The sequence below is a fragment of the Balaenoptera borealis genome (assembly GCF_965194805.1).
Source record: "Balaenoptera borealis genome assembly, chromosome: 1".
NCBI lineage: Eukaryota > Metazoa > Chordata > Mammalia > Artiodactyla > Balaenopteridae > Balaenoptera > Balaenoptera borealis.
This window is the reverse complement of record NC_138860.1, coordinates 189,411,905-189,438,727: the sequence shown is the minus strand read 5'-3', so window position 1 is coordinate 189,438,727 and position 26,823 is coordinate 189,411,905. Positions and strand designations below refer to the sequence as shown.

Here is a 26,823-nt window from a genome sequence, read left to right as displayed (position 1 = left end):
GGGGCCAATAAAGACACCACTCTGGTGGAAAGAACATGGTGTTTCGGGTCACTTGAAGATGCCCAATGAAGAATCAACACTCAGGGTTTCGAGCCACAGGGGTGAAAACGCAAGGAGGGTTTGGGATTTTCAGTGAACTCCCTAGAAGGCCCAAGGGGATTCAGAGATGAAAAACAATGAAGTGTGCTCGCATTTGATGGTGAGGCCTCCTGGGAAAGCAGAAAACGGTCACTAGTTCTGGAATCATTAGTACAAATGACTTCTAGTTAGGGTGACAAATGAACACATTTTCCCAGATCTGGAGAATCAAGGTTGGGCTATTTGGTTAAAATTTCCCAAACTCAGGTGGTCTCAGGTCGACACCTGGCCAAGTGTGAGGTCTTCTGTTAGAGGGCGAACTCTGGTTTTATTGTTTCTAATCCTCAGCCCTGGCTGGCCTGAAAAATCTCAGGATGCTGAATGATTAATTCCAACCTGCCCTAGAAAACGTTAGTCAGCTGGTAAAAGGAAATAGCCCAACGTGAAGGCAAGAAGAGCAAATTGACTTTATCTGTGAGTGATTATGCTTGACAAGATGAAAAAAGGAAGAAATCTTTTGTCACTGAAGAAAACTGTGCTTTGAGAAATCTTTGCACAAGTCTTCAGGCTCTGCGTTACACAGTTTGAATTAAAATGGAAATAATCCCAGCCCCCCTTTCTCTCCAAATAAACAGCAGAGAAACAAAACTTAATTCTCCCACGTTGACTGCAGCAGAGTTTTGGAAATCAGATCAGGATTTCCAGATCTTCTCCAGAGCAGCACTTTCATTAACTAGCAGATATTCTCTTTAAAGAAAACTATTTCTGAATTGCTATTTACTACTAAAATGTTCATTTTCCTTTAAGTATTGTCACACATGCAGTCTGATTCTTTGTGGGTGGGAGAGTAAGGCAGATGGGTCTCTCCTCCAATAAAAACGAAGAGCCAATTTTCCTTCTGAAAGGGGAAAAGATCAGGACTTGAAATTATTCTTCTGATTTCACATTTATCTTGTACTCACAGCATCTGTCTGCTTAGAATTTGAAAGAATGAGTCGTAGGCAGGAAAACAAAATGTTTTGACTCAACCTATGACTCCAATTTTACTGCTTTTTTTCACTAATTAAAAACAAAATTAACCTTCTTTTAAAAATTCCAAACTCTTTTTTTATATTTTCAGCATTTTTCTCTTCTATATCCACATGGCTAACTCCCTCACCTCTTTCGAGTCTTGGTCCAAATGTCAATTTCTTAATGACATCTACGTTGACCAAAAAATTGCATCTTCCCAGCATGGGTACTCCTGATCCCCTTCAAACTGCTCCACTTTCTCTTTTTTCCATGACACTGACGGTCTTCTCACATACTACAGAATTTATTTCTTTATTATGTTTATTGTTCCCTGAGGATAAGCACCAAGAGACCTGGGATCTGGGTTTTGTTCACTGATGTACTCTAATTTCGCAGAGGGGTGCCTGTCCCTTAGTAGATGCTCCATAAATGCCGAATGATGCAGCCACTATGGAGAACAGTATGGAGGTTCCTCAAAAAACTAAAAATAGAGCTACCATATGATCCAGCAATCCCACTCCTGAGCATATATCCGGACAAAACTATAACTCAAAATGATACATGCACCCCTATGTTCATAGCAGCACTATCTACAATAACCAAGACATGGAAGCAACTTCAATGTCCATTGACAGATGAATGGATAAAGAAGATGTGGTATACACACACACACACACTCACACACACACACACACACACACACACACACACACACACACACTGGAATACTACTCAGCCATAAAAAAGAATGAAATAATGCCATTTGCAGCAACATGGATGGAACTAGAGATGATCATACTAAGTAAAATAAGTCATAACTTAGTATGATACTAAGTAAAATAAAAAAAACACATACCATATGATATCACTTATATGTGGAATCTAAGGTATGACACGAATGAACTTATCTACAAAACAGAAACAGACCCACAGACATAGAGAACAGACTTGTGGTTGCCAAGGGGGAGGAGGCATGGGGGGAGGGATGGAGTGGGAGTCTGGCGTTAGCAGATGCAAATCATTATATAGAGAATGGATGAACAACAAGGTCCTAGTGTATAGCACAGGGAACTATATTCGGTATCCTGTGATAAACCAAAATGGAAAAGAATATGAAAAAGAATATATATATGTATAAGTGAATCACTTTGTGGTACAGCAGAAAGTAACACAACATTGTAAATCAACTATACTTTTTAAAAAATATATATATTTATTTATTTATTTTGGCTGCACTGGGTCCTGGTTGCTGCACGTGGGATCTTAGTTGAGACATGTGAACTTAGCTGCAGCATGCGTGTGGGATCCAGTTCCCCAACCAGGGATCAAACCCAGGACCCCTGCATTGGGAGCACGGAGTCCCACCCACTGGACCACCAGGGAAGTCCCTCAACTATACTTCAATAAAATAAATTTTAAAAATGCTGAATGAGAATGTCAGGAAAAATTTGCCTGTGATTTGGAAATGAGGAAGAGCATCCTTTCAGCACAGTGTTGGGCATTGCCTAGTGGACCCTCTGGGGAGGAGCTGATTTTCCAGGAGCGAGCATCTTTAACTCCTTTCTATGGACTCAGCAGAAGTAGAAAATTGAGAGTAACGCAAATGATTCTTGCCCATGGATGTGATTAATTTTTGTCCTACAGAAAAGATAACCCCAAATATGACACTTTATTGCCCTGTAGGATGTGAATGAATTTTGCATCTTTTAGCAAGCATTCTTCCTTGTCTATGAATATACCTGTGGTCTTCAAATTCTCCTTTGAACCGGTTTCAACGCCTTACTAGTTCCCTCATTAATTAAAGAGCTAAAGAAAATTCTCCGTACATATTCACTTTATTTCATGATTTTAAAAATTTTTTGAAAATTATGATTGAGTAAAAGAGTGAATTACACTCCCTCCCCTAGGAAATCTTATCACGTTCCATAGTTGTAGATGCCACTGAATGCTGGTTACTCATCAATTTTGTATCTCTTAGCCACAACCTCTCTGGGCCTCAGATGCATATATCCAGTTGCCTTCTTGATATCTCCACTTGGATATCTAATAGACATTTCAGAATTTAAAAGTCCTAAATGGAATTCTTATCCTTAACTTGCTCTGTCCCTGTCTTTAAGTGGCAACACCATTAACTCAGTTGCTCAGGCAAAATTCTAAGAGTCAAACCTTGGCCCAAAGCATTTCTTTCTTAAATAATTCACTTCCAATTCATCAGCAAAACCTGGGCAATCTCTCTACCTTCAGTACATATTCCAAATCCACGTACCTCTTAGGACGTCCACTTTGGTCTAAGACCTGTGGCTGGTTTTTGTAAAGTTTTTTTGGAACATAGGCATCCTATTTATTTCCATATTGTCCATGGTTGCTTTTGCACTGCAATGGCAGTTGTGACAATTGAGTAGTTGTGACAGAGACCATAGGGTCTGCAAAGCTTAAATATTTACTACCTGGTCCTTTACTGAAAAAAATTTGCCCTGCCCTGGTATGTTGGACTGAATCATGGCCCCCAAAGATATCAGGTCATGATCCCTGGAACCTGTAACTGTTACCTTATTTGGAAAAAGAGTCTTTGCAGATGTGATCAAGTTAAGGATCTTGAGATGAGGCAGATGATCCAGGATTACCTGGGTGGTCTCTAAATGCCATCACAAGCGTCCTTATAAGAGAGACGCAGAGGGAGATTTGGAACACACACACAGGAGAGGGCAATGTGAAGATGGGGCAGAGAGAGATTTGATGCTGGCCTCAAAGATGGGCGTGGCGGCCGCAAGCCGAGGATGGTTGGCAGCCACTAGAAGCTGGAAGAGGCAAAGAACGGTTATTCCCTGGAGCCTCCGGAGAGAGCACAGCCCTGCCAACACCTTGATTTTGGCCCAGTGAAACTGACTTTTGGACTTCTGGCCTCCAGAACTGTGAGAGAAGAAACTTACGTTGTTTGAAGCCACTAAGGTAACTTGTTACAGCTGCCACAGGAAACGAATGCACCTTGTTTAAGCCACCATCAAGTCTTGATGACTGCAAGAGTCTCCCAACAAGTCTCTCTGCTTCCTCTCTTGCTCCGTTATAGGATATTCCGCACATCGTGGCAGGGGGATCCTTTTACAACACCACTGAGATAATAATCTCAGCTCAATACCCTCCAGCAGCTTTCTAGGACCATGGAATTCAAAGTCCTGTGTGAACTGGCTTTAGATTCCTCTTTGGATTCTTGTTCCAGAGCTCTTTCTGAGTGGTTTCATCACAGTTCCTACAACACACCAAGTGTGCATCTGCCCCAGGGCTTTTGCACTTGCTGTTCCCTCTGCCCAGAATATTCCTTCCCCCCCCCATAACTGCCGGGCTTTCCTCAATTCCTTCAGGTCTGAGACCTCACCTTATCTAAAGCAGCACCTTCATCCCTCCACCCTCTCCTTCTATGTTATTTTTTCCCCAGCATTTATCCTTCTCTAACCTGCGATCATACATTTGCTTGTTTATCATGTCTCTCCCACTTCCATATCAGCTCCAGGAGAGCAGGATTTTTGTCTGTTTTGTTCACTGTTGTATCCCCAGCACCTAGAACCAGTATCTGGTACATGGGAGGCACCCAATAAATATTTGTTGGATGAATGTACATGGCAAAAATATTTAAACCATATCAAATGAAGAGTAAGCCTTATTTTTTTTTCTGTTCCACCCTCAAAGGCAACTGCAGGCAATACATTTCTTGTTATTCTTCCAGAAACTTTTTCTGTATATACAAGAATATCTATATATGCAATGAACATTGTATCTATACACACACAAGAATAGTATACATTGTGCCCTGTGCCTTTCTTTTTTTTCAGTGACACATTTAAGCTGAAGAACCTTCCATAACAGCACACATTGATTTACCCCCATCTTTTTAATGGCTGTGTAATATGTCACAGCTTAATACACAAAGAAAAATACATTGCTCACTTCGTTTGAAAAACAGAAAAGCTAATGACAAGGCAATACCTCTGAGTCTACACCTTTTTTTATTTTCTAGGGTAGACAGCATCGGTCTGATTCTTCTTGGGTGCTGGCTTCTCAGTGACTGTCAAAGAAAACTATTGATAGTCTTTGATAGAGCGGCAGCTTTTCCCTTCAGGTGTTTTGACAGGTCATTTTACTTGCAACAACTAAACAAAGTTTCCTTAGAAGACTGAGAGTCGACATAAATTACATTGGAACGTGTTGCAGCAAATAAGTGACAAAACAGACAAAACAAATATGTGAGCCCTCCACATGGTCTCACCAGTCTTCAGTGGTAGCCGGGGGTGACTTCAGCAACCTTACCATCCCCCTCAGCCTCCTGGAAGCACCCCAGATAAACAGACAATGGACGTGCAAGCTGGGCCCTGCTGTGCATATGCTGAAGTCCCCTTGTCCCCTCCCTCCAATCACACTGCTCTCCCCAAGTCCTTGTTCTAGAGAGATTCTGGGGGTTCCACTGATGTCTCTCTGGGTCCCAGGAATCAGAGGTGGCATCCTGGTCTCCTAGATCTGTTTTTTCTTTTTCATTTTTTGGCCAGAGGTATTTTTATTTTATGTAATAAATACATATATAGTGTTAACAAAGTTCAAGGCATTATTCTAAGTTCTTAACAAAGATCAACTAATTTAATTCTTACAACAATTGTCTGAGGTTGGTACTATTATTATCTCCATTTTCTGGTTAGGAAATCTCAGAGAGGTGAAGGAACTTGCTGGAAGTCACACAGCTGGTGAACAAGAGTCATGACGTGAACCCAGGCAGTCTAGTTCCCGAGTCCACTGTCTTGCTGGTCTCCTAGATCTGTTAACTTTGGAAGTCATGAAGCGCCCATCCGAACCAGCAAAGCCCCATCTCTTTAGCATTTTCCCTCTTTAGAAAAAAAAAAAAAAAAGGCATTTCTTTGGTCCTGAGTTTGGATTGAATAAAAGAAACTATCCGGCTGTCATACCAGAAGGCTCAAGAGGGAGGGGAAAGACTCCAGTTTTAAAGGGAAAGTCTAGAAAAAACTGGGTTGACTCTTTATTCGGGTATGGAGGTGAGATACATTCTATCAAAGGCGTTTAGCTGTAACTCCAAGGAGGGTCCCTGGAGAGCGGGTGCACTCAGATATGTTGTATGCAATAGTTGGGTGATGTGGAAAGATTTTATGATTGTTTAAACAACATCTCCTTTTCTACTGAAGTATAGTTGATTTACAATGTTGTCTTAATTTCTGCTGTACAGCAAAGTGATTCAGTTATATATATATATACATTCTTTTTATATATTCTTTTCCATTGTGGTTTATCACAGGATATTGAATGCAGTTCCCTCTGCTATACAGTAGGACCTGTTGTTTATCCATTCTATATATAATAGTTTGCATCTGCTAATCCCAAATTCCCATTCCATCTCCTCCTCACCCCTCCTCCCCCTGGGCAACCACAAGTCTGTTCTCTATGTCTGTGAATCTGTTTCTGTTTTCTAGATACATTCATTTGTGTCATATTTTAGATTTGACATATAAGTGATATCATATATTTGTCTTTCTCTTTCTCACTTATTTCTCTTAGTATGATCATCTCTAGTTCCATCCATGTTGCAGTAAATGGCATTATTTCATTCTTTTTCATGGCTGAGTAGTATTCTATTAAAAACATCTCTTGAAACCCCTATTGCGATGGATAATGTTCTGCTCTTGTATTTTTAAAACTTATTTTTTTAAAAGTTTCACTTGATGTGGACCATTTTTAAAATCTTTATTGAGTTTGTTACAATATTACTTCTGTTTTATGTTTTTTGGTTTTTTGGCCTCAAGGCACGTGGGATCTTAGCTCCCCAACCAGGGATCGAACCCGCACCCCCTGCACCGGAAGGCGAAGTCTTAACCACTGAACCGCCAGGGAAGTCCGTGTTCTGGGTTTTAACATTAAAAGGAAAACAAAACAGCCAGAAGTGGTGTGGTTGGTCCTTGGACTACTGTCCATTCTGCCTTACTACACTTCAGTAAATACTGAACAAGGGAAACCACTTATTCATTTCAAAATTTCAGCAGATTACTGGTCCGCCAATTGGGCCTTTTATGTTCAAATTATATTTCAAGTGAGCTGAAATTCAGGTCTACTAGGCCTAGATATCTCCTTATATTTGGGGTATCAGACAAGTCTTTACTCTTGTATACTGATGGTAGATATTCCGAGATTGCAATGGTTGCCAGAATTGCTGAACGGACATGGGGGGAGGAGGGAAGATGAATGTTTGCAGGATAGGGAAAACAAGGAATATTAGTGAAAGGTTTGTTCTCAGAAGCTCACAAGTTTTCATTATTTTTTATCTTGAAAAGGCAAAGGGACAAAGGATCTCTCTGTATTATTTCCTACAATGGCATGCAAATCTACAGTGATCTTGAAATTTAAAAAATTAATTAAAGGAAAGGCAAGGGGAGAAACTTTTTGGAAGCAGGACTTTTGGATATCATCATTACCTTTCTAAGCTAAGGAAGGCATAAATAGAATAATTATTTCTTTCTTGACCTGTGTTGGTGAGTTTCCCTTTTAGGAGTCTTTGAGCTCTCAAATGGGTTCAGTTCAGTCCTTGCTTTCGTCTCTCAACCCAGTAACATGGAGCTTCAGTACCCTGAGTTTAAGGAAGCAAGTCCAAGCACTTTTATTATTATCATCAGCAGTAATAATGGTCACTTTAATTACTTCAGAAAGCTGACCAGGAAACAACGCTCTTTTACAAGTCTTTCTGAGGTAAAAAGTAACCATTTAATATTCCCACTGTTTACCTATGTCTATCTGGTCCTGGACAGTAACATTCTTTCCTTGAAGAACATTAGGGCCAAAATGGCCAAGGATTCAAAGGATGGGATGGGGTGTCCAGCACATCTTCTGACTCCTCTGCTTTCCAACTGGGCTTTTAGCAACTCAGGTCACTTCCCTTACTGGAAGTACCCACCTCTTCGTTACCCTCCCAAGCAAAGGCAAACACCAGCTGTTATGAACTGAATGTTTGTGTCTCCCCCCAAATTCATGTGTTGAAACCCTACCTCCCGTGGGATGGTATTAGGAGGTGGGGCCTTCAGGAGGTGATTAGGATTAAATGAGGCCATGGGGGATGGGTGTGCCATGACGGGGTTAGTGTCCTTTTAAGAGTCATGAGACAGTTTGCTTCCCCTCTCTGCTCTCTGTCATTTGAGGATGCTCCCTGATCTCTGACTTCCAGCCTCCAGAACTGGGGGAAGTAAATTTCTGTTGCTATAAGCCACCCAATCCTTGGTACTTTGTTACAGCCTCCGGAATGGTCTAAGACACCAGCTGGCCAGTCCACCCCAAAACATCTCATTCTCCAGCCCAGAGGCTTTCAAACTCATTGATCTCAGGATACATTTACTACACTCATAAAAATAACTGAGGACTCTGAAGAGCTTTTGTTTTGTGATTTGTTTATCTGGTGTGCATGGGTTGTACAGAAATACAAAAAATATTTATTAGTTCATTAAAAATAGAAACCCATTACATGTTAACATACATCATATTTTTTATAACTACATTTTCCAAAAACAAAAAAAGTTAGTGATAAGAGCAGCACTGTTTTACAGTTTTACAGGCTGCACTCGAGGCCCAGGTGATATTCATGACCTTCTCCTGTGTCCCCACTGCACCTTGACCTACTGTTGTTCATATCTGTTAACCCTTATAGGCTGTGAGCTCCTTGGAGGGAGACACTCAACTTTATTCAACCTTACATCCTCAGGATCTAACAGAGTCTGGTCTCTAGTACACACTGGATAACATTATTTTTAAATTTAAGTATATGTTTTAATTATAAAAACAGCATAGCTATATTATATGAAATAGAGACAATAAGAGAAACCACTCACAATACCCCAAATATCATTTCTTGGGTGTATTTTATATCAGTCTTTTTTCAAAATGCAGTTTTTTCTACCTGGAATCACATCATATGTAACAAGTGAATGCCATAATTTTGAAAACTTTTTTCCCCCCACCTAGCAATGGGTAAACTTTTCTTTCTGTGTCTAATGTCTGTGACTACCATGATGTTTTATTGTGTAGATACAACACAATTTAGTTATTAAACATCCAGCATTAGCACAATTTTTTTTTTTTGTAACAAATATGGTGATTCTGTGAAGAATACCTTCACACATATAGCTTTTTGGCATTCAGTGTTATTTCCTTAGAATAGATTCCCAGAAGTAAGATTACTGGGTCAAAAGATGCAGACTTTTTATGGCTTTTAATACATACTGTAAAATTGCTTTTCAAAAGGGTTACATTAATTTTCAAGGCCACCAGCACTTTTAAGAATATGTTTCACCACACAGATCGTCAACATAGGTGGTATTAAGAATGCTAATTGATAAAATATTGTACCCTCGTTGTTAAAATTTTGCATTTTTTGACCCTCATAAAATGAAAGTTTGTTGAAGAATTAGTGTATAATACAAAACATTCTTTTGGGACATCTTTACTTCTGAAAAACTTAAGAAATTTTCAGTTGTGAAGACGAGAAAAAGAACACATGTTGTTAGGATTGGTACAAAATTCACTTTGACAATCAATCTTGGTGCCAAAATACTCAAACGAGGACCTTTCGCTGCTGCTGGTAGCTGTCATCCACGGGAAGCAAAGGACAAAACAAAATGTAGAGGATTGAAAGGTTCTCACTGCAAACCGTACCAGATTCACACAGAGCGGTTGGAGCTCTGCTTTTCATTCAACTTTTCTTCCTTTTTTAAAAACTTGGAGATTTCAGCCCTCTCCTTTGTTTCCGGTCTTACCTGCCCACGTGCACAATTCCCGAATTTCTCTGGGAGGGGGCATTTTCATCTTTGCCATCTCATCTGGCTTTAGGCTTGTCTGTACAGTGTGTGCTGGTTTACTAGATGTGGACGGATTTCCAGAGAAGCTGCAGCGGTGTGTCTGTTCCCCCCCAGGATGGATCCTAACCCGCTTCTGGGCTCTCTCCCCGCGACTGAAACCCAGCTGGTCTCCCCACCTCGCACGGGGCGTGAGTGCGGTGGACGCCGGAATATTCGATCGGAAAAGCCACGAATGTGAGCCCAGGACCGAAGCAAACTTGGCTTGCCTCGCCCACCGAGCACGCTCGCCGAGGCTTAACGTTTCTATAAGATTCTGCTCAGCGGCCTCATCCTGGGACAGGCATCTATGAGTCATCGGATCTGCGGGTCACATGGCCAACGTGACCAAAATAAAGTTTCAGTATTTTAAGCCTCTAGAAAAGGGGACAACGGAGCACACCGGGGGCGGGCAACGACAGGCACAAGCGGGCCAGGCACCCGCTCGAGGGGCCGCGGCGGAGCTGGCCGAGGGGGCGGGGCGCCGGTGAGGGGGAGGGGAAGGGGCGGGGCCTGGCGGAGGCGCGCCCCTCCCCCACAGCCCGCAGCGACGCCCGGACCCCAGGGCCGGCCGGCTCTAGAGCGCGGCGCCCGGCCGACGCCAGCCCCGAGGCCCCCGGCCCCCGCTGCCCCCGGAAGCGACAGGCCGAGGAATCCCGGAGATTCCGCCGCGTCCTCCACTGCCACCGGGACCCCACGCGCCGGCAGCGGCTTCCCCGGGAACGTCCTTCAGCCCCGGGAGCACGCGGGAAAAGCCCCAGCGCGCCAATGAGCGAGCGCCTTCCTCATGACGGTCACGCTCGGGGGCGGGGCTTCCCTTCGCCGCTCCCGAGTTCCGGGAACCCCCTTTGATTGGTCTGGACGGCCTGGGAAACACTGTAGTAACGCCCAATCAAAACGCCACGTCTCGGCCTCGAGGAGATATTCCGTGTCGGCCCCTTCCTGATTGGGCAGTTCTTTCGTGCTCTGGCCACTGGAAAGCTTTGTTTAGGTCTGGAAGGCGGGCTTTCCTGGGAGTGGGTGGGGAGGGGGCGTTGATTCTTGACCAATCCTTTCATTCCGTTGGGTGGTGACTAGCCAATGGGCCGGATGGATAGGACGCTCCTCCCGGAGAGTAGTGAGACCCCTGGTGCGGGGCGATTGGTGGCGGGAGCGATGAGTGGCAGCCGCGCGGCCCAACGGGCTCAGTGCGTGGGCCGCGGGGCGGGGCCAGGGCGGGTGCGCGGCGGCGGCGGGGTGGCTGGGCCGGCGGCGGCGGTACGAGGCGCGCGCTCGGGGTCCCGGTCGCGAGGAGGAGGAGGATGTGGCGCGCGGAGGGGAAATGGCTGCCGAAAACAAGCCGGAAGGTAAGAGCCGGAGCGTGAGGGCCCGGGGGTGGCGCGGCGGGCGGCGGGACCCGGCCCCGCCGGACATCCCGGGCATCGGCGGCGCCGGGCGGGAGCGCGGGGGCGCGGCGGCGGCGGCGGCGGCGGCGGGCGGGCGCCCCGGGCCGGGGAGGGGGCGGCGGGTGGGGGGGCGGAGCGCGGCCGGGTCCTGAGGTGACACGCGGGGCGGCGGAGCGCGGCGCCGCACACCCCCACCCGGGGGCGGGCTGGGGCCGGAGGGGCGGGGGGCCGGCGGGCGGGGGCCGGGCCCAGCGAGGAGGAGGAGCCGCGGAGGGAGGGCCGGCGCCTCCCCCACCCGGACCGGGCATCCCCGCCGCTCCCGGGCCCGGCGCGGCCCCCGCCCCCCGCCCCCCGCGCCGGGCCCGGTGGGGGCCGCGGGGCGGAAAGTTTATCCTCCTCAGGCCCCCTCTGGCCCCGCGCCCCGCTGCCCCGGACCGGTCCCCGTCGGGGCACGGCCGGCGCTCAGCCTCGCCGCCCCTGGTTCTCGGCGGCGGGGCCGGGCAGTCTCTGTCCAGCCTCACCCTGGAGCCCCGTGGGCGCCTCCCGAAGCCGGCGGGGTCCCCGCGCTTCTCCCCACCAGGGGGACCCCCTCCTGCTGAGCGTCCCCGGGCCGAAGGGCCTCGTGTGACCCCTCCCCCTTCCGTTCCTGGGAGGGGGCCTGCGCAGCATCCCCGCCCCCAGCAGTCGCTCCCATCCTACTCTTGCCCTTGCACCCCTCGCAGCCAGGAGGGTGGGGTCTCCGTTCCTGTGGCAAGTGATGCTCTCCATATTCCCTTGCCCTTTACCTTCTGTGACCCTGATCCTCCTTTGGTAGAGGGGTCCGTATCATCCTCTCATCCTCTGTGGAATCTTTTGGTGCCTCTGCACACCATCTATTGACCCTTTTGTCAGGACAAGGGGACTCGGGCTCCCCACGTTCTTCTTCCCTCACCCAGTGGATAGTGGGGGCCTGTACAGCTCTGAAGTCATTTCTAAATAGGAAAGCACATACTTCTTACAGATTATGCACGCTCTCCGCACACTTTCCTGGGTTAGGGTGAGCTCATTTCCTGAATACCCTTTGAGTTGCCCTCTCTCTCTTTTGGGAGGAACTGGACATTCCAGTGCCCCTTTCCCCATCTGTCTCTCTCCCCTGACACGTCTCTCTCCTTGGAGTTTCTCGTCTGGGTGAGGGTGGTTGCCCCATCAGATGTAAGGCCGGGGTCCCGGCAGTGACGGCCTGTGTCTGAGGGAAACGGGTCTATTTTTGCTTCCAGTTCACTCTTGCTCTTAGGTCGGGGCAGCATTCATCAGTTGACGCTACCCTCCCCCCCCAGAAAGAGGTTCATGTGCCCTTGGCTTTTGGTGTTCGGATTACTGTCTTCTGTGCAGTGAGAACCAGACTTCGTACATCCTACATTCAAGAGACTTTGAACCTTCCCTGGAAATAAACTTCCCATTTCTTTTTTAAGAGAACTCATATCCTCCTTATGGCTTCTGTTTCCCAGTCAGCCATATTTAGTGAGCCTGTTACCTTGACTTTTTCTAATTTTCTTAAATTGTATTCATGTTGGCTGGGTAAGAAGAAGCCATATGCCTTTCCATCCAGAAAAGGGAGTGTAGACACCCATGTCGCCCACATGCCATTCGGGAAGAGGTTGCTGGTGTGCTCCTTGTTGTACTAGAACCTTCCTTGGGCCCTGGTGTTGTCTCTCGTGGGATCCAAACATTTCTTTCGATCTTATAGGTTTCAGGTGAAGGGGAAATTTGGATGCTTTCTGGTTTTTTACTGCTCTGGTTCCCTTTTGGCAAAAAATGATACTATGCATTTGTTTATATATATATATGCGCACATAGGCATGTATTTATATGTGAAATCACATTCGTTACCTATACACAGGAAGTTGGAAGGGTTAGACGACTGACTGTCTGTACATCTTGGGTGTATATGGGGACCTTGACGTGTAAGGGCATAGCTGTATATCACTGTTGTTGGTAACCTTTCAGGCTTAGAGGAATCAGGAGACTCATTGATAAATGGCCAATTCTTAACCACTCTTTCCTTTGTCATTTGTACTGTACTGAATAAGCAGAATGACATCCTGAATGTCCACCAAGTCCCTGAATACACAAAGTGTAGAGGGCTTGCCCATGTGCACCAAAACTTAGGCATTCTGAATTTAGGGGTGGTCTTCTCTGCTTGGTTCTTCACGGGGTGAAAAGTTCCCATCTTGACTTCTTTACTGCCATGTGAGAGAGAGAGATTTCATGTATTTTGGGCGAAGGATAGGGGCAGGTGAGAAGAATATGTGTTTCTGTGACAGAACTAGGAATGAATGGCCATAAATATGTCACTGTTTTATTTTGGCCATTTAAATAATTGAGAGAGGTTGTGCACATTAGGAAAAGGTACCTTTGGGAAGGCCTGCGACACTTTGTGGAAGGGTGGGAGGGATGATTCTCCAGGTTCTCTCTGAGCATCACGGTTGTGTATTTGGCCATTTCCGCTTGGCTCTGGGGCCCCTCCCCCCTCCCTCCCATAGCTGGAATGGCTGCTGGGTGCCTCACTCAGCAGCCCCGTCTTACTTTGGGACCGGCCGAGTGTGGAGCCCCGTCCTCCCCGACAGGCTTTGTCAGGACTGCGCTCTTGGACCTTGAAGCGCTTTTCTAGCGAGGAGACTCTCCACCTGGGTTACTGAGTCCGGGGCAAGGTTACCGGGAGGATTGCTCAGCATGAGTCGTTGACTTCACGACTTTGCCCCTCAGTCAGTATTGAGTTATCCAGTGGATATCATACCCATTGTCTGAAAGTTGTGCTTTTGACCTCAATTTCGTTTTTTTTTTTGGTTTTTAAAAGTTTTTATGCTATTTCTATTCTGCCTGCATCTGTATTCAGTTGATGGAATTGTGTCTTTTTAGGGTGTAGTATTAACGACCCTGGGAAAACAAGAGTTGACTATCTGCTGTATATGTTGGCGTGTTCCCAGTAGAGTCCTCTCTCTTCCAGTGGTGGATCCTCTCCTGCCCTTCCCTGTACCACCGACTGCCTTTTGGAATTTTCCCTGCCCACCAGGGTGCTCCATTCCATGGGCAGTAGAACGAAAATGGTAAAGGTTAGAGGGACACACCGGAGGTTAGTGTGCAAAGTTCACGTTCCTTTCTTTGAGCTTGATGCAGTTGTGCTTTCTGTGTCACCTGTCCCCGTAGATTATTGGAGATCAGCTTTTCCTCTTACTCTTCCAGTGTGCGGTCAGGTAGACAGGTTCTGTTCTCTTAATGACTTTTTTATATCTTTCTGTTAGAGCATCACTCTCCCCTGCCCGCAGTCCCCTCTCCCCTTACCCCCAGCTTTCTGGACAAGGTTGGGTGACCCACGGGACATCTCTTCCCTGGGCTTTTTGAAGACCTGACTTATCCTGCGCCTGGGAAATGTTGGGTTTCTTCATCTCATTGTTCAGTGGATTCAGAATGTTGACGTGTTCGCGGCAACCTCTGCTCACGGTCAGATTGGGTCAGATTTTCCTTTTCCAAGCAGTAGGGTTGCTCTTGCCTCCTCTTTGAGACATCTTTATATATCCTGCTTATCCACGTTTTTCCATTTCTTTAGTTTTTAGGCTTTCCTCTTAAAATAACCTATTCTTTAGAGTCAGGTGGCATTATTTTAGCTCTCTGTTTATGCTGGGTGTGGCCCCTGTGCCTGGTGGGATTATATTTCTTTCTGGCTGCTTCTCAGTTGGCCCATCTTCTAGCTTAACATTTCTTTCTTCCCTTCCTCATTCCTCTGGGCCATTCTTCATTTCCCATTTCCTGTGTTTTGGGGAAATACATCTTTGTGTGCAGTTGTACTTCTTTCTAATTTCCTTATGGAAAAAGCAACAGAAGGTGATTCTCATGTTCTCTTCCTTTCCCCTCCTAGTTGTGCGCATTGCCTCCTCTGTGGGACCTTTGAATTTGGCCTTTTGGAGAGAAGTTGTTTTCACATCCACGTTCCCATCACTGAGTGCATTCATCCTGGAGACCTTCATTCGCTGAGCTTGTATTACGTGCAGGGATCTGTGTGTGCATGGGGGGGGGGGTCATGTGACTCTCCCTGAGACCATAGGGGTCTTGTTAGCCTTTTAGTGCGAATGACATTACCATATATCTTGTGCTTGTCTTTTTATGTATTCATGTAAGGAATTCTTTTCTGAACTTTGGATTGTAATCTTACAAAGAGATACTCTAATAGTGTACTATCCCATTGAGCTTTTTCCTGTCCCTGCAGGAGTCGGGGTGGTGGAGGGCAGACTGAGAGAAGCACTCAACAGCCTTCCTTCAGACTGTGTGTGGGGTGTGTGTGGGTGTGGGTGTGTGTGTAGAAAGAGTAGTCAATCTTCTTCCTAAATGTCTAGGTATAACTTTTAGGTCATTTAAGTATATGTTGATTGGGATGCTTGTATAACATTTGAACAGAAGCATAGTAGGAATTGTATAGAACATGCAATCAAATACATCCTTTATAGAAGGAAGTGATGATAGAAAATTTTCTCTTATGATTAACTGGTAAATTTCATATTATCAGATAGTAAGGACTGTATGCGCTGCTGGTAGATTTTCGCTGCCAGGAAGTGTTATATCTAAATTTTACGCCTAATTGTAGTGACCATTCTTAGGCTAGGTATCTGGTATACATATCACTGCTTTTGTTTATTATGTGATTTTTAATTCTTTACACTTTTTATTGGTACTGTTATTTGTGTCTTTTCTTTATTTTGGTAAATAGCCTTATAGTATTTTGGGGTGTAGGTTTGGTGTACCTAATGATGACAGTAATGATAAAGAATTAACCTGAAATGCACTTTTTCTTTTCCTCCTATGTTAAATCAGATTTCCCCTCTACAATATCTGTAGAAACCAATTTTGCTAGTATTTCACTCTTAAGAAGAGCTCTTGTTTAAGATTGTTGTAGTATGGGGTTTGCCATTGTCCTTTATCTGTGTGAATATGTGACTGAATATTTTCTGTGGGGACAAGGTGATGTGTGTTTCTCTTGTATTTCCATTATAACAGATCATTTTCTAAAATGTTCTGTATCTTCTAGAATCACTTACCATGACCTTTTTTTTTCTTTTTGATGTTCTAGATGACTTAAATCCTACCTCCCTTTCTTCCCACAAGGTTTGTTTATTGCCCTTTTCATTGTTATTATAAAAAAAAATTTGTAGATCTACTGTATTTATAGCTTTTCTATCATTCAGTAAAGAGGGATGCTCACCATTCTTTTTGTCCTGTAGTAAGAGGCAGTGTTACTTCTTGAAGGGAGATGGAATGGGATTTAAGCCACAAGGTAAGGGGTGAAGGTAGTATTTGTAACTGGATAGCATCCTCGGTGAAATACTGTGTCCTTTTGGTGCCTGGGCCTCCCTGTGTAGAATTTTGGAAATTTTTGTTTTTGCTGCATTTAGCCAACTTCTTTCTGTTTCTTTGGCTTGATAACGATACACCTCTTTGGGCAGAGGCAGCAAGTATACTATTGATACTTCATTTGGGGCCTTCATTCACGAGGTAGTGTGGGGTCTTCTAATATCACGCTGCCTGTCTTAGTACCATCTCTTGTCTTTGGTGTCTTTGAGGGTGAGGGCAGGAAGTGTTCTGGCTCTGCTTCTATGTCCATAGAACATGAGTTAGGATGCACGGTCATTCACCCCCTATTCCAGATTATAGTGTGTAATCTGTCTTTCTTTTCTTTTTATTTATGTTTTGAATACCTAATCAGGTTCAGGATATAGTTGATCAGACGCTGTTAGATCCCTGTATCTTGTGCCATCCATGGATGTCGTGGCCATCAGTCCTGCGATGAAGATGTGTTACCATTCTGTCATTAGAAAGAGGGACTTGTAAACGTATAGATGGTCTTCCATCCTGTGATATTTGTCATGTATTTGTAAGGAGAGTGTTTCTCTGTATATATTGACAAGGACAGCCATCCTTGAATTTTTTATATGGTGGGACGAAGTAAAGGGTGGTTTTTTTTTTTTTCCCCATCAGTATGCTGGCTGTGTATTTCTAAGGTTCTATTGCATCTTTCTGCTCTGAACGCCATTGCTTGTAGAAGGTCATGGGCCTCCTTGTGTAAAGATTGGTAATGCTTCCTGAGCATTTTTTAGTTCATTACCCTGGACTAAAAAAGAAATATTATGTACCCCACCGCAAAGAGAGGCCAAGTGTCAGCCACATTACTTCCCTTTTCACTTTTTTTTAAGAGGGCTGTTCATTTACTTTCAGCTGATTGACATACCGTAAGCTGGAATGACCAGAGATATTTTTGAAATGGTTCTTCTACATTCACCCCAATGTTTTGCTCATTCTTGGTGGAATTGCATGTTCTCTTCCACATGAGTCCCTCGTTTGGAAAAGTGCAGTCCCATTTTATTTCTCTTTTTCAGATTTAGCCAGGCCCTTCAAGACATGTAATGAACGTATCCCTTTCTGAGCCTGTTAGGAGAGGGTATCGGCAGGGGAGGAAGACGTGCTGGTTGGGGCTGGATCCCTCACTCTGCTCTCTGCAGTATGGCTTTGTACTTACAGGTGCCCGATGTGACGTGCCTTCAAGTAAATGTTTGGGGCTGAGTTCTGAACAGTTTTAAACACGTCACCACCTGGACACTAATTAAGTGGCATTAATCTCACCCGTGATCTCACTTCCTAATGTCACCCAAAATACACCCCCCCCCACCCCCCGCCACCGCCCAAATCTAAAAACAGCACTCATAACAAAATCCCCAAAAAGGAAACCACGAAGGCCGGCTCTGACCCCGCCTCCTCTGCGGCTCAGCTGCTAGCTTTGGACATGTTGTTAGTCGCTCCTTTTTGCATAGACAGCCTTCAGTGGGGTTGGCAGGTGACACAGAGCGTTCAGTCATTTAACAGACCGTGCCCGTCTCTCCTATCTTTCCTTAGCAGTTACCACAAGGTAAGATCATGTATTTAGTCACTTAAAAACACTTGCCAAGTGGATGATTTTTCCTCCTTTATTTCCACCTAACCATTAGAATGAATACTGGAATTTGTCTTCTCATGGTAATAGTGAATTACTGTGTCCCTACTTTTGTGTCCAACATTTATGAGAAAATGGGGCACTAACTCTCTGAAACGGCCATCCGACTCACCAGGACTCGGACCTTCTCTCTGTGGCCTGCACATCATTGCGGAGATGACTTATAACTTTCAGCTAAATCTAGTGTCTGTAACAAGTGATAAACCAGATATTTAAGTTTATTTAATCTTTTTTACAGCATACGTTTAACAGTATGTATCTGTGTTATATTAGAATGATATGCAGATACAGCCAGAGGTACTCCTGCAACTAAAAAAAAAAGAAAGAAAGAGAGAAAGAAAACAAAGCTTTTTTCTACTTTGAAAACCAGGTACTATCTTTTTTTCCTTCATCAGGGTTGATTTAGATTGCCAGAAAGCATTTCTGAGGGTATAGCAATACAATCAAGAGTTAGTCTTTTTAAAACTTAGATTTGGTTTTTAATTCTTAGCTGAAAAGTTATTCTTGAGGAGGTGTGTGCCCCACTGGTTTTCTGGGGCACATGGATATCAAACCATTTGGAAGCAATAAAAAGAAATTGGTACAAAGTGGGAAGTTATCAAAGAGAAAGAAAAGATGCGATAGTGAAGAAATTACCCATTTATTTTTTAAAAATAATCTCAAAATGATGACTGTGAGTGTAAATTCAGATATCCTAAGGAAAAAATGGAACATTGGTATGGTTACCATGTTGAAATCAGCAAATATACTTATTGTATGAAGAACAGTCCCCAAAATGGGGATGCTTAGAAGGTAAAGAAGTTGATGGAATTGGTTATTTTAAAATGTTAAGTGTTTTTTCTCTGTTAAAAAGTAATTGAAATAAAGTAACCCTTAGTGAAGAGAATGTAAACTTTAATGGAAGTTCAGCAGAATGAAACATTTAAAAAGTGAAATTTGAAGATAAGGATTTTTTATTGTGAATCCACAAGGGGGTAGTGATGTTCTATCAAAGATATTTGTGGTGGAAATGTGAGATGATCTCTTTTAACATTTTAGATTTACAGATAAAACCGGTATGTTTGCATTTTAACTTAATAAGATCTTTTAAAAATGTTTATTGGCAAAATTGTTTACTGCTTAAATTAAAAAAAAAAAATCCATTTTGGGTGAATGGCTATTTTAAGCCACGTGAACGGTAAAGAAGAGAAAATGTCCCTGTAGTTTTGTGCTCTGGAGAGGTGATCGAGGCTCTGAGGGTCACTTATTTTCTAAGACTGTAATAATCTTAAATTTCCTGGGAAGCATTAGGAATCTAGGAATCAGTTACTTAAGTGTCCTGAATAATAGGATTTCAGTAAATTGTGTCTAAACTTCATAGAAGTTTGTATTACTAGTTGTATTTTAAGTTCTGTCAAGAGATGAAAAATGTGAACAGTCCACATACTAGCTGTTCTTAATAGTTCTAAGTAAATCAAATTTTTATAATCTCTTTTTTTATTAGTTTATATTACATCATTAGATAAAAGCATTTTTTTCCCCTCACATAAAAATTCCAGTAGCTTGCCTGAGGTCACTGAGTCCCACCCTGTTATATTCAGAATTGTTTAAAAATTAGGCATAGTTTGGCAATGCCAGATAGTTTTTAGTGAAGAGCTAAAACTATGTTGTGTGCTCTTTTTTGAACGTGATGGCACACGGCGGGAGGAAGATTTAAGATGCGAATGAGACTTTGTTCTTATTTAGAGACATAGCTAACCATACTTTAAAAAAAATAGTAATTTTAACAATAATATGAAATATTTCCATGGTTTAGAAGTTATGATTGTTCATGGCATATACACTGTGTATTTTTCATATTTGGCCTAGGGAAAAGGTTGTTAATGTGGTTCTTCCTCTTTCTCTCTCTTCTCTCCCCTTTTTTCCCCTTCCCTTGTTTTGAGCAAGGGCTTTTTCTATCTTATACCCTTTATTCAATGACTAGTGGTTTAACATCCCCAAAGATGCACTGTTTCTTCACAGACTACCCTGAGCTCTGCTGGGAGCTGAGCTATGACGTCAGCGTTTTCATTCATGAGTTTGGTTCTTCCAAATCTCTTCTCTTGTTCTGTGTTCCCAAGCTGACTTCTGGCACATGGACAAATCAGTTTACCATCAGCCCATAAATCAGTGATAAAAGGTAAAACAAAAGATAAGATACTGGAGTTGTTTCAACAGAGCTGGAGTTGCTCATGCTGATTTGCATCAGTGTAGCTTGGACAAGGTTTCTGGCGAAACAGATTGAATCCTAAAAACAGTCAGTTTAATTATCTCATGATTTTGTGGATTGAGCTGTGTTGTGAACATATTGACACTACATTTTTGTTCTCCTATGAAGTTCAGGGTGCTGTGCTGTAGCTCCTTTATTATAAAGTAGCATTTCTGTTGTAATTTGGCTAAATCAGAGGATTCTACTTTATTTCAGAGAGGTTAGGCCTGCAGATTAAATTATATTCTATGCAAATTACTTTTGGAATACATTTGGATTTTTTTTGAGGGGGGAGGGATTCTCTTGCTCTTGAAATATTTTAAATAACTATTGTTTGATACTTAGAGTTTCAGTATGTTGTGATTATAATTATGTAACTGGCATGGCAGCTCTTGTGTCGGAGTTGGGTTTTATCTTCCTAGATCATATACTCCTGTAGCTGTTGACTCTAGCTTCTCCTCCAGGGAGGTCACTGCTTGTAATTTAGTGCTGCGTGAGAGCAGTTCTTTAAGAAATCTTGTTTGGAGTTTGCCTCTGCAGGGCCGCGTTGGAGGCTGAGCCTCTGGCGTCTGGCATTTTTCGGGCCTCCTGTAGTTGATGAATGGTGAGCTTTAAAAAAAAGTTCATTTTCTCTGGTTTCTTGGGGGTTTGTTGACTTTCCAGTTATTTAATTGCCAAGAAACATCTAGAAGTAAAATGTGTTATATTTAAAAATCATTTTGGCTCAGTTACAGTTTATGGTTAGAGATGATTCGAATTGCAACCATTTTGATTGATACCCAGTGTTACTCCTGAGATGACTTTTTAAACCTCCTGACAACTCAGAGATATTGTCTTCTCCCAGCCTTAAATGAAATGAGAGCTTGGTGTTCCTTTAGGTTGAGCCAGGTTTTCTGGTGGGGAACAGAGATTTGTGGTCTGTTATTTAGCTTTCTCCTTTAAGTAGATGCTCTGAGAAAAAAAATGAGAGCAAGTAGACATGCATAAGCATTTGAAGCTGACTTAAATGACATTTATTATTTTCTCTAAGAACTAAATCATTTTAAAATTATTTAAATACAATCTCCAGGAAGGAATCTAATTGTAAATACTATCGAAGAAAGGAATATTTAATGGTAGAGGGTTTCCGTAAACACTCAGTCATTTTCAAAACGGTGTTCTACTGTGTACTGCTGTAGGATTTATGAAAAGTTATAGGTTTTGATATCAGATTTCAAACTGTTGGGCAGCCTAGCTGTAGTGCCAGCAATATCATTTTTGTCTTACCCTGAACCAAACAGTGCTAGGTGAGTCCTCTGGCCACAAAGGCTTAGGTTTCCTGTATGGCTTTGAGAACAAGTCCACTGTGGTTCCCAGCTTGTACTCTTCTCTTTCAGTAGCCAGGAGCACTGGCGAATGGGAGCAAGGACCCCAGCTAGAGGTGTATTTTCTGCAGTGCTTGCTGCCACTTCTGCAGGCCGGATGCTAGAAGCCTCTCTCCCTGGCCTCTGCAGCCTTCTCTTCCTTACCAGATCCTACTTCGTCACTCTTGATTCTGGCTCAGCATCTCATCTTGCTTTTCCTAGGCTTCTGCTCTCGTATAATGAGTTAGTCGGTCATAATTTTACGGGGATTCACGTGTTGGGTAGAGAGTAGTCCTAGTGACAGCCTCTAAAGTTCCTTCCCAATCTGACTTATGATGCTAAGAAAATGAAGTTGCATGTGTGGGATTTCACTTCATGACTTGCTGTGCTGGTGTGCAGCTGTCTTATTCTGTGTAACTCTCTCTTTCCCTTTTGAGGTACTTGCTCCAGGTCAGGCCGTCTGTGTACGAGGAATTTGAACTATAGTCACCGAGGTGCCTCCTTTCTGGTATACAGAGAGGGCTTAATTTTTTAGGTCTAACATGTTGCGAGTTAAAAATTGCAAAAGAAATTGTTAAAGATGCACAGCACAAAAATGTTCATTCTGCTTAGTTATTCCCTATGACACATTTCAGGTCTTTATTCTAATATGGATGAGAGTTTATAGTGTTGGAAAAACAGACTTAAATAATACACGATTACAGATGCAAAAGTGTCTGCTAACCTCAGACATTTTATGTTTAAGGTAGTATTATGTACATTCATTTAGCTTTATTTCCTGGAGTTGATTAATATAACTGTTATTAGGATGTATCGATTGCTAGACTCTTCCTACTAAGAAACTCTTGTGGATTGGGGAGTTCCGGTGAGTCCACTGTGATTGATCATATAGCATCTTCACTTGGGCGTACTCCCTGGGCTGCTCCAGGCCTGGCGTTTGGAGATACCTTGAATATAATTTAGTTTTTGAAAGTTTCTTTCATATTTAAAGATACTGAGGGGCAAGTTAAAGTTCCCGGTGTTCTCGGCAACATTCTCTGCCTTATCCTTTCTGTCTCTGCCATTATGAAATGTGCTGGCTGAATCATTTGCTTTGACAAAGCTTCTGATGGAGGTCTCTTATTTAATTTTATCGGTAACAGGCTGTTGTGCTTACAAAGAGAGCTGTAACAAGCGGAAGGTGGCGAGTGGGTACTCAACATTTTTGAAGTACTTGTTTTTCTTCCTAGGGGTCCTCCAGAAATTGATCATGGATTACTTGACCAAGTTCAAGGCCCAGAGATTTATTCCAGGCACTCTGGGAGGCGAGGACCATCAGTCTTTCTCCACTGAATCTGATTATTCTACAGATGACCCATTGCTGCCCGTATGGGTGTCTTCTGATGCAAATCAGGTGATAGTGGCAGCCTTTCTAACTGGGCTGGATCTCCTTGACAGCCGGTGTGTGTCCTCTGCCGGTATTTTTAGGCTCCAGCCTCCGTGGCCGGGGCCGAAGGAACCGAGGACGGACTTAGCCGCCCTGGGGCTGCTCCAGGTGGTTGCGGGTGTTCTCTGCCGTCTCCCCTCCAGCGCCTTCAGCACCGCCTTGTCGCTTGATGACAGAGCCTAGACGGAAATCCCTGTTTAATACAAAAGAATGAAAAAGTCATGGCTTTCAGAGCACTTTTAAAGATAAACAGTGGTGAGTGGGGATGGTGCACAACGGCGTGAATGTACTTAATGCCACTGAATTGTACACTCAGAAAGGGTTAAAGTGGTACATTTTAGGTTATGTGTATTTTTCCACAATTAAAAAAAAACCCCAAATGGATTTAAAACCCAATGAGAAAAGATGAGAAAAGTAGCTATAAGGAGCTAAAAGTAAATGTGTGGCAATATTTTCATTACACTAAGTTGGCAGGTTGTGCCTTAAATAAAGCATCAAAATCCCCCCCCACCCCCCGCCTACCCCTGCATGCGTGCGTGCACACACACACACACACACACACTAAACGAACATCAGATGGCTCTGAGGTTCATTTATATAGAAAGTGGACACTAGGACACTTGATGTCAGGGAGGGGAAGCAGGCCCTCCTTTAGTTGGAGCCGTTTTTCTTGCAGGGGACACAAGCCACTTAGGTTAAGTGAAGGTGGTTTTTGTGTAAGAAGAGCAGAGGCCATCTCAGCCTCCCAGGACGGAGACTGCAGTGAACTGGACAGTCTGGGAGCTGCACCCGGAGAGCCTGGAGTGGCCTTTTCCTCTGGAGCCCCTGGGGCTGAGTGGGGGTCATGGCTCTGCCGGCTCCCCTCTCTGCCGCTCCCCGTTTCTCCTTGCAGACAGGGCTTCTCACTCGCACGCAGCCTCCTTGCCGCACCGTAGTTTGCACGCAGTGGGCAGGGGTCCCGGTCATGCTTCTGCGCATCCTGACTCTGGTTCCAGGGCTCACCGTCATCTGACTCCAGTCTCTATGGCGTGTGTTTAAAATACTCCAGACGGAGGGTTGGACTGACTCCTCTCAGCCACTTGCTTTGTTTCCAAGGCTGGGCGTTCACCCAGGTCCGGTGCACGCTGAGAGAGGGCTGGTTAGGGTTGCTGGCCTGCTGATCACCTAGAGGGGCTTAAGGTGAAGGATTGTGGGAGAAGGGACTGTAGCAGCGGGTCCTGACGCCTTGACCTCTGTCTCCATCAAACAGTGTAAGAGAAAGAATATTGACTCCAAAATGGATTTCTCATGTCCCCTCGCTATAGCGAGTAAACTTTTTGCAGAGAAAATGTTCCCTGTGGCTACAGCTATGAGGCGGGGCATCCTCAGCCAGCCAGCCCACTTGTGTGTGCAGCAAGTCAGCAGTGGGTGTAGCAGCTGTCCCAGGGCTCGTGCTTGGAGTGGTGGTGAAGCAGCCGGGACATGTGGGAACCTGGTGGTCTGGCAGCCATTGCCCTGGTGGTTCTCAGGGAGGACCAGGCAGTTTGAGGGAGGCCAGTGTCTTCTGAGGTGTCCCACGGTTGAGATGCTTGGGACCACTAAACCTGGTTTAGTGCCTTTCCCCTTCTTGTGGACCACTAAACCTGGACGGTTGGAGACGTTGCCTCTGAAGAGGGGGTCTGGAACAGCCTCTGTCTTAAGCACATGCGGCTACCTGTATGCATACTTGTTTGGCTTTTCCTTCGTATCCTTCCTGCATCTAATCTCAGGTTTTTCTTGACTTCTCATGGTAGGAGGAGGAAGTAAAATCATAGTAAACAGGTAGAAAGAAGGCTGAAGGCAGTGGTTTGGAGGTCTATGTCAGAGGGCTAGCAGCCAGCACACCACTGAAGCCTGTGAATGTACAGCTGCTCAGTAACTGATGTTTCATAGTGATGACCTTGAGTGTGTTCACAGAAGCAATGCTAAGTGTGCTCTGCTTAACAAAAGAGGAAAGTATATAATGTTTTAAAGATACATAAAGGGATTTGATTCCTTTTTGATAACAGCTGTATTGAGGTATAATTCATATAACATAAAATTCACCCTTTTAAAATATACAATTAAGTGGTTTTTAGTATATTTACACAGTTGTGTAACTATCACCACTATCTAATTCTAGAACATCTTCATCACGCCAAAAAGAAACCTCTGCCCGTGAGTAGGCACTCTGCTTTCCTCCCTCTCCTCTGCTCTAGGCAATTAGAAATCCACTCTCTGTCTTTATGGATTTGCCAATTCTGGACATTTCATATAGATGGAATCCTACAATATGTGGCCTTTTGTGACTGGCTTCTTTCCCTTAGCATAGTGTTTTCATCCACGTTATACTATATATCAGAACTTCGTTTCTTTTTTTTTAAACATTTTAAATTTTATTTATTTATTTATTTATTTTTGGCTCTGTTGGGTCTTTGTTTCTGTGCGAGGGCTTTCTCTGGTTGCGGCAAACGACACTCTTCATCGCGGTGTGCGGGCCTCTCACTATCGCGGCCTCTCTCGTTGCGGAGCACAGGCTCCAGACGCGCAGGCTCAGTAGTTGTGGCGCACGGGTCTAGTTGCTCCGCGGCATGTGGGATCTTCCCAAACCAGGGCTTGAACCTATGTCCCCTGCATTGGCAGGCAGACTCTCAACCACTGCGCCACCAGGGAAGCCCAGAACTTCGTTTCTTTATGGTGGAATAATACTCTATTATATAGATATACCACATTTTATTTATCTATTCACCAGTTGGTGGACATTTGAGTTATTTCCACTTTTTGGCTACTATGAATAATGCTGCTATGAACATTTGTGTACATGCTTTTGCATGGACATGTGTTTTCAGTTCTCTCCGGTGTACACCTAGGAGTGGAATTGCTAGGTCATATGGTAACTCTGTGATTAACTTTTGAGGAACTGCCGGACTGCTTTCTAAAGTGGCTGCATCATATTACATTCCCGCCAGTGATGTTTGAAGGTTCCAATTTCTCCGCATCCTTGCTGGCACTTGTTGTTATCTGTCTTTTTGATACAGCCATTCTAGTGGCTGTGAAGTGGTATCTTATTGTGGTTTTGATTTGCGTTTTCTAAAGGCTAATGATGTTGAGCATCTCTTCTTGTGCTTATTGGCCATTTGTGTGTCTCCTTTGAAGGAATGTGTATTCAAGGCCTTGGCCCATTTTTTAAACGGAGTTGTTTGGTTTTTGCTTTTGAGTTGTAGGCATTTTTGATATATTCTGGATATCAATCCCTTATCAGATGTATGATTTGCACATATTTTCTCCCATTCTGTGGATTGTCTTTTCACTTTCTTGCTGGTTTCCTTTGAAGCACAAAAGTTTTAAATTTTGATTGAGTTCAGTTTATCTGGTTTTTCTTCTGTTGCTTATGCTTTTGCTGTCATAATTAAGAAATCATTGCCTAATCCAAGGTCATGAAGATTTACACCTATGTTTTCTTGTCAGAGTTTA

The 26,823-nt window shown here is 43.9% G+C and overlaps 1 protein-coding gene across 11 annotated transcripts in view; it reads left to right on the top strand.

Moving 5' to 3' along the window:
- The first annotated feature begins 1,937 nt into the window (after positions 1-1,937).
- The window catches only part of CAMTA1 (calmodulin binding transcription activator 1), an 891,439-nt gene continuing 866,553 nt past the window's right edge, over positions 1,938-26,823 (top strand). For 5 of the 11 annotated variants that reach the window (XM_082390202.1, XM_082390203.1, XM_082390198.1 and 2 more), the window contains exons 1-2: positions 1,938-11,302; positions 23,156-23,319. In XM_082390202.1, the coding sequence (XP_082246328.1) occupies positions 11,278-11,302; positions 23,156-23,319 (189 nt within the window). In that variant the 5' untranslated portion in view covers positions 1,938-11,277. The remainder of the gene's footprint in view (positions 11,303-23,155; positions 23,320-26,823) is intronic. The other 6 variants (XM_082390191.1, XM_082390204.1, XM_082390197.1 and 3 more) reach the window with 2 other exon arrangements.